The sequence below is a fragment of the Nuphar pumila genome, chromosome 12 (assembly GCF_984573655.1).
Source record: "Nuphar pumila chromosome 12, dmNupPumi1.hap1.1, whole genome shotgun sequence".
NCBI lineage: Eukaryota > Viridiplantae > Streptophyta > Magnoliopsida > Nymphaeales > Nymphaeaceae > Nuphar > Nuphar pumila.
In genome coordinates this window covers 45925769-45939843 of record NC_143260.1, presented here as the reverse complement: position 1 = coordinate 45939843, position 14075 = coordinate 45925769, and the positions used below count along the sequence as shown (strand labels likewise).

Here is a 14075-nt window from a genome sequence, read left to right as displayed (position 1 = left end):
GCACGCTACCAGGTTACAAGGAATTTGCACACTGGCAATGAAATTTTGCATCCCAAAATGGTTATACTCCAACTTTCGTCGACATTCTTCCCTCGATATGTCCGCTTTTGACAGATATTAAGAAATACAAATGATTACCAATTTAAGGGAAGCACATATCCAGTAGTTATTGTAGAACATTTATCTTCTCACAATTAAGTTAAGCTTATAAAAAACGGCATGACCATCCAGCTAATTTTTGGAAGGATGAATTGTCTTCTAAGCATGTAAACGAAAACTTTCATTGGTAATGACTCGGAAACTCCTTTTTGGAAGTTTAAATGTATACCTCGCACATGGGCAATTCAAGTCAAAAAGCACCACGAGTTATTTGGTTTACGAAAGTTTCTTTCCCCCACTCAAAGACGCAAGTTTGTGTTTAAGGTAGCAGAGACACGGGATATCATCGCAGCAACAGTAAACACTTCAACATATCACTGCAGTCTACAAATACAAGGTTTCAAGCAGCAAAACTTGGATAGCAGCAGGCACTAAAACATTCAGTTAATCGGCAGCCTTCTCAAAATTGTAGAAGCTAATCCTTGAACATTTAACTGTGGGAAAGAAATGCTATTCATCGTTAGTCAGCCCCCTTTGGGAAGTTCAACTGTATCCTTGGCCGCTGGGCAGTTGAGCTATAAAATGTATCACAAGTTCTTTCTCCTCTACAAGGTAGCAGAGCCACACAAGACATCATTTCACTAACAGTAAAAAGTTGAGTGAATCACTGTGGTCTATAAACACAAGGTTTCAAGCAGCAAACTGAGAAAGCAGCATGCACTAAAAAGTAGTCAGTTAATCAGCAGCATGCTCAAAATTGTAGAAGCTATCATTGAACATTTAACTGTGGGCAGTCAGCTCCTCCATTAAGGGACCCATCCTTCATCAGCCTGATGCTGAGACTGTTATACCTGCCTCTTGAGTAGTGTCGTGATGCTTTTCGCCAATCAGTTCCAGTTTTCATCATAGCCACAAATTCATCATAGCTAATACGACCATCCTATTTTGCAAAAAAAGCAACATCAGGGAAAAAGAAAAGAAGCAAAAAAATTGAACTTTACAAGTGCGCAGACAACAACCTTGTCAGTGTCTACTTCTCGAAGGATATCGACTGCAACATCAAAATCAGATGTTCCATCCTCTACTAAGGCCTCTCTGAGTTCCTCCAGCCCAATGAAACCATCTCCATCTTTATCAAAGTATGAGAAAGCTTTTCGGAGATGCTCATCATTGGCCATCTTATGCAGATGAAGTGAAACTGCAATGAACTCTCCATAATCAAGCGTTCCATTTCCATTTGCATCTACCTGTTAGGATGAGCTATTCATTCAGCAGACTTCATAGCATGACAAGTGTAACAACTGCAAAATTTTCCATTAAAAATTTTAATGTTTTATGCGTAAAATAGGTTGAATTGGGCACGGATCCAAGTTTCGGATCCAGAACCATACTTAAGTGATACCCTTATACATATAAACCTATTAAATATCTATATATACGTAAATAAGAAAATAAATAATATATATATATATAAATAGATTATTAGGTGGGATTTGGACCCAACTATGGGTCCACATCTTTAAATAAGACCCGGATCCAACACGTGGTTGGATCCCGAGTGCGGGTCGCGGGTCGGACCCGGACCCGACCCACACCCTGTAAAAAGGGAAAACAGGAACAGGGTTAAAAAGGAGGGGCAACCCGATAAAAAAAAAAAAAAAACAACAAAGGGGGGGAAAAACCCCTCCCCCGATAAATCACCTGTTAGGGTTCAATGGAACCCTAACACGCAAGGAGTCTGGGAGTTGGGGGAGATCGCAGCCGCCGGGGGAAGGAGCTTCCTTCCTTTTCGGGTGGCCACCCTCCTACAAAAGGGGACCCCCGAACCTCTTTCTCTCTCAATCCCACTCTCTCTTTCTTTCTCTCTCTCTCTCGTTCGAATCGCCTCCGAGCTCGGGCCTGTTGTTCGAAACATTTGCCGGGAGAAGCCGACCGACCCCCTCTCGTGGATGCTGCAACACCCTCGCCGGATAATGGTAGGATTTTTGTGATTGTTTTTCCGGTTAATCATGGGTTTTGGTCGGGTGCGGGTTGTCTAAAACCCAAATCGATTGGTTTAAGGGAGGGGGGTGCGTATAATAAAGTGTGAGGGACTGCGAATGGGATAAAATTTTGGCTGAGTCCTGTCAGGGGATTCTCGAATCCCTAAATAGTTGTATATGTGCATTGTGGTTCAAGGGGATTCCCAATTTGGGGTCGTCTGTCGACCCCAAACTGAAAGCCCCAAATCTGCGATTTGGGGGTTTCATATTATTATGGAAAAAAAAAGACTTTTATGCAGTTAGGGGGAAATCATGATCTGTCCCTTTTCAAAAAAAATTTTTATTTTATGGGTTATTACCTGCGTATGTCTCTGGGAATTTCATGATTTAGTGGATCTACCTTATTGAAATTTATGATTTCAGTTGTATACACATTCCTCTGAAATTTCTGATATATGTATATATGCATATAAATATATATATATATACATTCCTGTAAATTTATGATTTAGCGTCGTATATAACCTTTGGGACTGCATGACTTGGCTGGGACTATATTTTATTGAATTTTAGAATCTATGTTGTGCAAATCCTTTGTGTTGAATAGGAAATTTGGTGTTTTATGTTTTTAGAAAATTCCCGGTAACAGAATTGATACTGCTGGTAATTTCATGCAAAAGAGCCGATGCTTGATCCGTTATCACCAATGTATTTCATGTTTGAGTCTGGTATAGGTCCAGTAGCTGTTTCTGTTTGTTGGTTCTGCATAATACGACATGCGGTTTAATACTTAATAATCCTGTAAAATGCAGTAGAATGGCTGAAATCATTGTTTGATGTATATGCTGTATGATGGCTGAACTGAAAAAAAAATGTGTTTAGTTCATGCGGCTGAATGAATTCCGGTTCTGTCTTTTAGATTTCTGTGTAACCCAGCGTGCTGTGCATCACTTAGTTAACTTGTGGGATACAGTAGAATGACTGAGTGGTTCATGTTGGATTTTAGAATTTCAGTATGCTAGCTGATTAATACCTAGTTGTCACTTCTCTTGTGCACGAACTTTCTTGTGTTTGTATTACTGAATTAGGCTGAATGGGTTTTTCAGTCTTTGTTATTTTTAGCCTAGATTCCACATAAAACTGCAAGTTCTCTTACATTCCAACTTCTACCTTAGAGTAGCAGCTGTACACCAATGATAGTTTTAAATTCTTAAGGTAATTCCTTGATCTTTTCATATAGAAAATGAGTGAGACATATCAAGGAAATGTTATGTATTGACATTGTATATTGCCCGTACTCAGAGTATGTGAATTTCTTTTCCTTGGAGCATTGTGAACAAAAATAAAATAATCTAGTGGTAACCTAAATGGGTAAATGATTAAGTAAGTCATGGTTATCCCTTTCTACTAGGGGGGGGGGGGGGGGTTGTTGTTTGGGAAACCTTGCTCAATGGGCGATATGGGTTAGGTACCTAATGTAGGTACGTGGTTGGATTCAAATATATTAGTGAGAAAATTAAATATTAACTTTTGTGTTTGAATGGTTTAAAGGCACCGGAGCACTCTGAGTGAGTTTATGAAAACAATATGGAAAATGATGGGGTTGATTCATACACTTGGGTAAAATGACTAAGGTTGGGAATCTACTACTGTGGTAGTAGCGGGGTTTGGGGAAAAATGCCCTACACCCTGAGAGGTTAACTAAATGAAAAGATTTACTCACTCAGATTCGGGCTTACCTTGGAGAGGGTAAGTGGTACAAAACTCTGGGGACATAATTTTTAGTTTCGAGCTAAAGTGACTCGTTGGTCCCTAGTCCTCGGAGTCGGGGGACCCGGACTACCAATTGTGTCCTAGGTGGTAGTTCCATGTTCTTCTGCAGAAGTTAGGGATGCATCCTGTTTTGGTTTTGGCCTTTGGGAGTTTCTCTCGGTCACTGGCCGCTCCCTTGAGATTTCAGTCACAGTTAGAATGTTCGGGTTAATAAAACAACCCTGAATAGTATACCCCCGGACATTCTCTTCTGTGATGGTTGCCTTGGCCCGTGTGTACCCGCGGGATAAGAAAAGATAAACATTAATTAGCACAGTTAGGTATCACTGTGTTGGAGTCATTAAAGAGACAACTGTTTACTTTTTCATCATGCTGTATATTCGGTGCTTATGATAAAACAACATCCTAAACTGTGCATATATTAGTTAATTGAATTCATATTATGGATGCTATATAGATGTTATTCATGTTAGAGTAAGTTCTGCTTTAATTTCTTAATACCTTGTTTAATTGTTGTAGTTGAGTAAAATGCTGTTTGTGCTTAAGTATAAACTGTTACATAATCTACCTTTTTATTCAGATATATGTCTATTATTGCTATTGCATCGAATTCCCTATGTGATTATGTTTAGACTGAAATTCCCACACAACACCCACATCACACCTGACACATGATCTACTTGCAAGAATAATTACAGTATTCCTACTTAGACGTGGTAGTCTAATTCCTAAAATTTCTATTATTTTCAGGAGAAGAGTAGTTCTATGAGCGATGCGGGATGAGGCGCTGACCGAGACTTGATCCATTTGTTCCCTGGCGGTTCTGCTTACTTTCAGATTGAGATTTTTGTTTTGAGATTAAATGTGAAAACTCTGATGTTGGATTTTATTATTATTAAAGTGGAAATAAATGGTGTGGTTTGCTTTTACCTTCCTGTATCGTTCTGAAATGCTTAACCCGGGAATTATTAGTTGTTTCCGCTTGAAAAAAAAATTCCAAAAAAAAAAAAATTTGGGTTAAATTTCGGGGCGTTACAGTTATGGTATCAGAGCCTGGGAACAATAAATCAAAGTTCACGGTCATGCCACATCCTGAGATCGCTCTGTGAGTATATTTTTATCATTCTTACTTTATTAGGCATGATAATTGCATTGTTTTCTATATAAGTATAGATATATACATGTGATGATTTTAGGGACACTACAATTCAAAGATAGTAAAACTGTGTGTATTGAAATGATTATTAGATGTATCGTCGATCCCAAGCTAGTTCGAGCACGGCGAACGAATGGCAGGACCAAAGGGGTTTCGTGATGGAAACTCTCGGAAATCTGGCTCAAACCATGGACACCCAAATGCGCCATCAGGCGGAGTTAGCCACAGCCATAAGTGAAAGGCATAATACGAACACAATCACCTACGAGAAATTCTTGAAGTTGAACCCGCCTACCTTCTCAGGCAAGGCTGATCCTGAATTAGCTGAGAATTGGATTGCAGAGACAGAACGAGCTTTTCGGGTTCTGTCTGTTCCCGAGGATAAGCAAACGGACTTCGGCACTTACCGCTTGACGGAAGATGCACAGAAATGGTGGGACACAACCCGAACCATCCACTTTGCCGGAGAGGATACTATTCCATGGGAAGAATTCAAACGGACATTTCTAGAGACATATTTCCCCCAGTACGCTCGTGATCAGAAGCATCAGGAGTTCTTAGAGCTTACACAAGGAAATATGAATTTGGTGGAATACACTACCAAATTTCGGACCTTGGAGCGTTATTGCCCAAATTTGTTCGCGAATGATAAAGCCAGAGCAACTAGGTATGTCCGCGGACTCAAGGACGGATTGCGACCACGAGTGATGATAAATCTGCCATCCACCCTCGCACAAGCCATTGAAGTGGCTACTATGCTGAATGAAGAATGGGAGAGATCAAGGAAGAGTCAAAAGGACACACCGGGGAAACGGGGAGCCGGTCCGCCGCAGCACCACAGCGGCAAGAAGTACCAGCCACCTTACAAGAAGCAAAAGTACAATGGTGGAAATCGTCCTCCGCAGCAACAAGGACAAAATCGGGTGTGCCAGAAGTGCAACCGGTCCCACTACGGACAACCTTGCCCTAGAGACACAGGAGCATGTCTTTACTGTGGAAAGATGGGTCACTATGCCCGTCAGTGCCACAAGAAGATGGCGGATATGCAGAAACGTAATGCCGGGGGAGGACAGCAACACCAACCATCTCAGCCGCAGCAAACACCACAGCAAAATGCACAGAAGAGGGTGCCGGGACGAGTATATGCCACCACTGCGGAAGAATTGGATAAAGGAAATCTGGTACAAGGTACTATATTTGTCAATGGTTGTGCTGCACTTGTTCTATTTGATTGTGGTGCTACACATTCGTTCATATCCGTAGAATTTGCAAAGTTACTTGGTGCACATACTGAATCTCTGAAACATGAATTATATGTGTACAATCCGATAGGATATAATTCGATATGTGTAAACTACATCCCTGATGTCATAATTGTACTGGAAGGGCAGAACTTACCTGCTGACCAAATCTTACTCGATATGACTGAATATGATGTCATTTTGGGGATGGATTGGTTATATGAACATTATGCCAACGTTCTCTGTCGACAAGGGAAAGTGGTTTCGTCCCGACTAGGATTGCCAAAGGTTGAGTTTCGACTCTCTAGACCTACAGTGAAGGGCCGAATTGTATCGATATTAAAGGTTCAGAAGTATGTGCGACAGGGGTGCCGAGCATTCCTAGTAAATGTATTCTCCTGCGAGTCGAAAGTCACACCATTAGAAGAACTTGAAGTGGTTCAAGAATTCCCGGAAGTGTTTCCGGATGAGTTGCCTGGACTACCTCCACCGCGTGAGGTGGATTTTCATATCGAGTTGGTGCCTGGGACGACACCGATCTCGAAAGCGCCTTATCGTATGGCCCCAGTAGAGTTGGAGGAGCTGAAGAAACAACTCCAGGAGTTGATGGAGCAAGGTTTCATTAGACCGAGCGTATCACCATGGGGAGCACCAGTTCTTTTTGTGAAAAAGAAAGATGGTTCTATGAGGCTGTGTATAGACTATCGGATGTTGAATCAAGCAACAGTCAAAAATAAGTATCCCCTACCTCGTATTGAAGACTTGTTCGACCAATTGCAAAAGGCTAAGGTGTTTTCAAAAATCGATCTTAGATCTGGGTATCACCAACTTCGGATCAAGGACGAGGATATTCCCAAGACCGCCTTTAGAACACGGTACGGTCACTACGAGTTCGTAGTTATGCCATTCGGACTGACAAATGCTCCCGCCGCATTCATGGATTTGATGAATCGGGTATTCAGAGCATACTTGGATACTTTTGTGATTGTTTTTATTGATGATATACTTATATACTCTGAAAACGTGGAGCAACATCGTGAACATTTGAGGATCGTAATGGGGACTCTCAAGGAACACCAGTTGTTCGCCAAATTCTCCAAGTGCGAATTCTGGCTCGAGAAGGTCATGTTCTTGGGTCATGTCATATCACGAGATGGAGTCGCTGTGGACCCGGCTAAGGTTGAAGCTGTATTAAATTGGGGTCAACCGAGGAATATCAGTGATATCAGGAGTTTTCTGGGATTAGCAGGCTATTATAGAAGATTCATTCAGGACTTTTCACGAATTGCCATGCCCATGACCAAACTTCTAAGGAAAGGAATTAAGTTCGAATGGACGGATAAGTGCAAGAAGAGTTTTCAAATCTTAAAGAAGAAGCTTACCACCGCACCAGTGTTGGCTTTACCTTCAGGTCATGGTGGTTTTGTGGTCTACTCAGACGCATCAGGTACTGGGTTAGGATGCGTTCTAATGCAGAATGGTAAGGTGATAGCGTACGCCTCTCGCCAATTAAAGATTCATGAGCGAAACTATCCAACTCATGATCTCGAATTGGCAGCCGTAGTGTTCGCTTTGAAAATATGGCGACATTACCTGTATGGGGAACAATTCGAGGTATTTACTGATCACAAAAGTCTCAAGTACCTGTTTTCCCAAAAAGAGTTGAACATGCGACAACGACGATGGTTGGAGTTTATAAAGGATTACGATTTTACCATTTCCTATCACCCAGGAAAGGCAAATGTGGTAGCTGACTCTCTCAGCCGAAAAGCTGGTTGCAGTTTGTCTAGTCTTTTGACAAAAGGGTGAAAATTGGTGGAGGAATTCATTGATTGGAAACCGTTCGCAGAGGTTGTGGGAAGTATCAAATTATTTAATTTGTCTGCTCACCCGGAGATCCTTACAAAGATTATTGAAGGTTAGAAAGATGATCCCCAGTATGAGAAACTGAAGTCACTAGCCCAGCAAGAAAATTCACACTTCTCACTCAAAGAAGATGGCAGTATCTGGATGAAAAAGCGACTTTGGGTCCCTAGTGACCCCAAGTTGAAAGAAGAACTATTGGGAGAAGCACATAGGTCCAAGTACACCATACACCCGGGGGGCACAAAAATGTTTAAAGATTTACAACGAGGGTATTGGTGGAATGGAATGAAGCGTGAGGTCGCAAGTTATGTCTCGAAGTGTTTGACTTGTCAGCAAGTCAAGGTAGAACATCAAAAACCTGGCGGAATGATGCAGCAAATGGAGATTCCACAGTGGAAATGGAAAGAAATTACCATGGATTTCGTGGTGGGTTTGCCCAAAACACGGAAACAACATGACGCTATATGGGTAATAGTGGATCGATTGACCAAATCGGCTCACTTTCTACCCATACGAATAAATCAATCCCTCGAGAGCTTAGCAGACTTATACATCAGAGAGGTTGTTCGACTGCATGGAGTACCAGTTTCTATTATCTCAGATCGAGATCCTCGATTTACTTCTCGGTTTTGGGGTCAGTTGCAACAGGCCTTGGGTACGAAACTGAAGCTGAGTACTGCTTTTCATCCCCAGACTGACGGACAATCAGAGAGGACTATCCAGACACTAGAAGATATGCTGCGAGCATGTATGCTGGATTGGAAAGGTGAGTGGGACAAGCATGTTGTTTTAGCCGAATATGCCTACAATAATAGTTACCATGCGAGTATCGGCATGGCTCCTTTCGAAGCTCTGTACGGAAGACCCTGTAGATCGCCGGTGTATTGGGACGAAATTGGAGAACGGTCGATAGAATCACCAATCGTGTTACAACATTACACCCAACAGATCAAGATGATAAGAGATAGACTGCTCACAGCCCAGAGTCGACAAAAGAGTTATGCAGATCAAAGGCGCAGGGAACTCACTTTTGATGTGGGGGATAGGGTCTTTGTGAAAGTATCACCCACCAAAAGTGTGTTTCGTTTTGGTAAGAAAGGAAAATTGAGTCCCAGATATGTCGGACCTTTTGAGATTTTGGAACGGATTGGAGAAACGGCCTATCGTATAGCCCTACCTCCCCAGTATGCTCAGATACATAACGTATTCCATGTATCTATGTTAAGAAAATATCTTCAAGACCCGTCACATGTCATCCAGTATGAGGACGTAGATATAAGGGAAGACCTAACGATAGGAGAAAAACCAGTAGAGATATTGGAACGAAGCGAGCGTGTCTTGAGATCAAAGACCATTCCTCTCGTCAAGGTGAGATGGCAACACCATGGCATCGATGAAAGCACGTGGGAACCGGAGGCTAATATGCGGGAGAAGTACCCCAACCTTTTCGAGTAAGCAACCACAGGTAAATTTCGAGGACGAAATTTCTTTAAGGGGGAAAGAATGTAACAACTGCAAATTTTTCCATTAAAAATTTTAATGTTTTATGCGTAAAATAGGTTGAATTGGGCACGGATCCAAGTTTCGGATCCAGAACCATACTTAAGTGATACCCTTATACATATAAACCTATTAAATATCTATATATACGTAAATAAGAAAATAAATAATATATATATATATATATATAAATAGATTATTAGGTGGGATTTGGACCCAACTATGGGTCCACATCTTTAAATAAGACCCGGATCCAACACGTGGTTGGATCCCGAGTGCGGGTCGCGGGTCGGACCCGGACCCGACCCACACCCTGTAAAAAGGGAAAACAGGAACAGGGTTAAAAAGGAGGGGCAACCCGATAAAAAAAAAAAAAAAAACAACAAAGGGGGGGAAAAACCCCTCCCCCGATAAATCACCTGTTAGGGTTCAATGGAACCCTAACACGCAAGGAGTCTGGGAGTTGGGGGAGATCGCAGCCGCCGGGGGAAGGAGCTTCCTTCCTTTTCGGGTGGCCACCCTCCTACAAAAGGGGACCCCCGAACCTCTTTCTCTCTCAATCCCACTCTCTCTTTCTTTCTCTCTCTCTCTCGTTCGAATCGCCTCCGAGCTCGGGCCTGTTGTTCGAAACATTTGCCGGGAGAAGCCGACCGACCCCCTCTCGTGGATGCTGCAACACCCTCGCCGGATAATGGTAGGGTTTTTGTGATTGTTTTTCCGGTTAATCATGGGTTTTGGTCGGGTGCGGGTTGTCTAAAACCCAAATCGATTGGTTTAAGGGAGGGGGGTGCGTATAATAAAGTGTGAGGGACTGCGAATGGGATAAAATTTTGGCTGAGTCCTGTCAGGGGATTCTCGAATCCCTAAATAGTTGTATATGTGCATTGTGGTTGAAGGGGATTCCCAATTTGGGGTCGTCTGTCGACCCCAAACTGAAAGCCCCAAATCTGCGATTTGGGGGTTTCATATTATTATGGAAAAAAAAAGACTTTTATGCAGTTAGGGGGAAATCATGATCTGTCCCTTTTCAAAAAAAAATTTTATTTTATGGGTTATTACCTGCGTATGTCTCTGGGAATTTCATGATTTAGTGGATCTACCTTATTGAAATTTATGATTTCAGTTGTATACACATTCCTCTGAAATTTCTGATATATGTATATATGCATATAAATATATATATACATTCCTGTAAATTTATGATTTAGCGTCGTATATAACCTTTGGGACTGCATGACTTGGCTGGGACTATATTTTCTTGAATTTTAGAATCTATGTTGTGCAAATCCTTTGTGTTGAATAGGAAATTTGGTGTTTTATGTTTTTAGAAAATTCCCGGTAACAGAATTGATACTGCTGGTAATTTCATGCAAAAGAGCCGATGCTTGATCCGTTATCACCAATGTATTTCATGTTTGAGTCCGGTATAGGTCCAGTAGCTGTTTCTGTTTGTTGGTTCTGCATAATACGACATGCGGTTTAATACTTAATAATCCTGTAAAATGCAGTAGAATGGCTGAAATCATTGTTTGATGTATATGCTGTATGATGGCCGAACTGAAAAAAAAATGTGTTTAGTTCATGCGGCTGAATGAATTCCGGTTCTGTCTTTTAGATTTCTGTGTAACCCAGCGTGCTGTGCATCACTTAGTTAACTTGTGGGATACAGTAGAATGAATGAGTGGTTCATGTTGGATTTTAGAATTTCAGTATGCTAGCTGATTAATACCTAGTTGTCACTTCTCTTGTGCACGAACTTTCTTGTGTTTGTATTACTGAATTAGGCTGAATGGGTTTTTCAGTCTTTGTTATTTTTAGCCTAGATTCCACATAAAACTACAAGTTCTCTTACATTCCAACTTCTACCTTAGAGTAGCAGCTGTACACCAATGATAGTTTTAAATTCTTAAGGTAATTCCTTGATCTTTTCATATAGAAAATGAGTGAGACATATCAAGGAAATGTTATGTATTGACATTGTATATTGCCCGTACTCAGAGTATGTGAATTTCTTTTCCTTGGAGCATTGTGAACAAAAATAAAATAATCTAGTGGTAACCTAAATGGGTAAATGATTAAGTAAGTCATGGTTATCCCTTTCTACTAGGGGGGGGGGGGGGGGGTTGTTGTTTGGGAAACCTTGCTCAATGGGCGATATGGGTTAGGTACCTAATGTAGGTACGTGGTTGGATTCAAATATATTAGTGAGAAAATTAAATATTAACTTTTGTGTTTGAATGGTTTAAAGGCACCGGAGCACTCTGAGTGAGTTTATGAAAACAATATGGAAAATGATGGGGTTGATTCATACACTTGGGTAAAATGACTAAGGTTGGGAATCTACTACTGTGGTAGTAGCGGGGTTTGGGGAAAAATGCCCTACACCCTGAGAGGTTAACTAAATGAAAAGATTTACTCACTCAGATTCGGGCTTACCTTGGAGAGGGTAAGTGGTACAAAACTCTGGGGACATAATTTTTAGTTTCGAGCTAAAGTGACTCGTTGGTCCCTAGTCCTCGGAGTCGGGGGACCCGGACTACCAATTGTGTCCTAGGTGGTAGTTCCATGTTCTTCTGCAGAAGTTAGGGATGCATCTTGTTTTGGTTTTGGCCTTTGGGAGTTTCTCTCGGTCACTGGCCGCTCCCTTGAGATTTCAGTCACAGTTAGAATGTTCGGGTTAATAAAACAACCCTGAATAATATACCCCCGGACATTCTCTTCTGTGATGGTTGCCTTGGCCCGTGTGTACCCGCGGGATAAGAAAAGATAAACATTAATTAGCACAGTTAGGTATCACTGTGTTGGAGTCATTAAAGAGACAACTGTTTACTTTTTCATCATGCTGTATATTCGGTGCTTATGATAAAACAACATCCTAAACTGTGCATATATTAGTTAATTGAATTCATATTATGGATGCTATATAGATGTTATTCATGTTAGAGTAAGTTCTGCTTTAATTTCTTAATACCTTGTTTAATTGTTGTAGTTGAGTAAAATGCTGTTTGTGCTTAAGTATAAACTGTTACATAATCTACCTTTCTATTCAGATATATGTCTATTATTGCTATTGCATCGAATTCCCTATGTGATTATGTTTAGACTGAAATTCCCACACAACACCCACATCACACCTGACACATGATCTACTTGCAAGAATAATTACAGTATTCCTACTTAGACGTGGTAGTCTAATTCCTAAAATTTCTATTATTTTCAGGAGAAGAGTAGTTCTATGAGCGATGCGGGATGAGGCGCTGACCGAGACTTGATCCATTTGTTCCCTGGCGGTTCTGCTTACTTTCAGATTGAGATTTTTGTTTTGAGATTAAATGTGAAAACTCTGATGTTGGATTTTATTATTATTAAAGTGGAAATAAATGGTGTGGTTTGCTTTTACCTTCCTGTATCGTTCTGAAATGCTTAACCCGGGAATTATTAGTTGTTTCCGCTTGAAAAAAGAAAATTTTCCAAAAAAAAAAAAAAATTTGGGTTAAGTTTCGGGGCGTTACAACAAGGCTCCCTTTTTATTAATAAAACCTGCTGTCAAAAGTTCAAATGCATTTGCTGCATTTACAATAAATAAATTCTGGCAACTCATAATTTGCTCCCTAGAAGCCAGTTTCCACATTTTCCTTTCCCGTCAGTTGCAATATAAACTTTGGAATTTATCATTTTTCCCACATTCTATTTACTGAAACAGAACCCAAAAATCATTATGATTTCATACAAGGGAAACTTAAACAAACTACTAAGCTTGAGAAAGCGACCTAATTGTTTGAGATCCCATTGAAATTTTTATCTTCTTCAAAATTATGAACCTATGACTTCCATAACAAGTATCCAATATTTTGAAAATGTATAATATCTTTCCCAATAATAAAATTGCTACCAACATCATGATATAGTGAAAAATGTATGGACGTCAACAATAAAAACACATATATCACAATTTTGTCATGTTATACTCACTTCTATTGGCAACTTTTCAAAAGAAAACTGCTAGTAAACTTTTTAACTATTTTTATTAATTTTACTGCCATTTGTATTTTTTAATTTACCTAGATTGTTGATTTTTGGTGGAAATCTTCAAATAAACACATGAGAAAATTTGAAAATCAACCAAGAAGATCATAGAGGATAAAATGTCATGTATAACTTTTGTCACAATGCTTGTAACTATCTAAGTTCAATGCATCTCACCTACCCAAATAAATAAACATGATAGAAGATATCACTACTCATATTTTCAATGCTGAAACTCAATTAGTCATTCATAAGAAATTACAGGCATGTTTGCAATGCCCTGTGATTCTTGGATTTTCTCAAGATCCTGTGATTGTAAATCACAATCACAACAGTTTCTAAAGGTTGGTGAAACATGAAAAAAGTACAAGTGATTGTGATTGCCAGCTGTGATTATTTTTGCCTTGAATCTTGTGAAAGTTGGTCACAAGA

The 14075-nt window shown here is 40.4% G+C and overlaps 1 protein-coding gene across 1 annotated transcript in view; it reads right to left on the bottom strand.

Moving 5' to 3' along the window:
- Positions 1 to 497: 497 nt before the first annotated feature.
- LOC149820865 (calcium-dependent protein kinase 13-like) overlaps positions 498 to 14075 on the bottom strand; it is a 62891-nt gene continuing 49313 nt past the window's right edge. Inside the window, exons 7-8 of the mRNA XM_089983834.1 lie at positions 1119 to 1346; positions 498 to 1039 (exon numbers count right to left, since the gene is read on the bottom strand). Of these exons, the coding sequence (XP_089839960.1) occupies positions 869 to 1039; positions 1119 to 1346 (399 nt within the window). The 3' untranslated portion in view covers positions 498 to 868. The remainder of the gene's footprint in view (positions 1040 to 1118; positions 1347 to 14075) is intronic.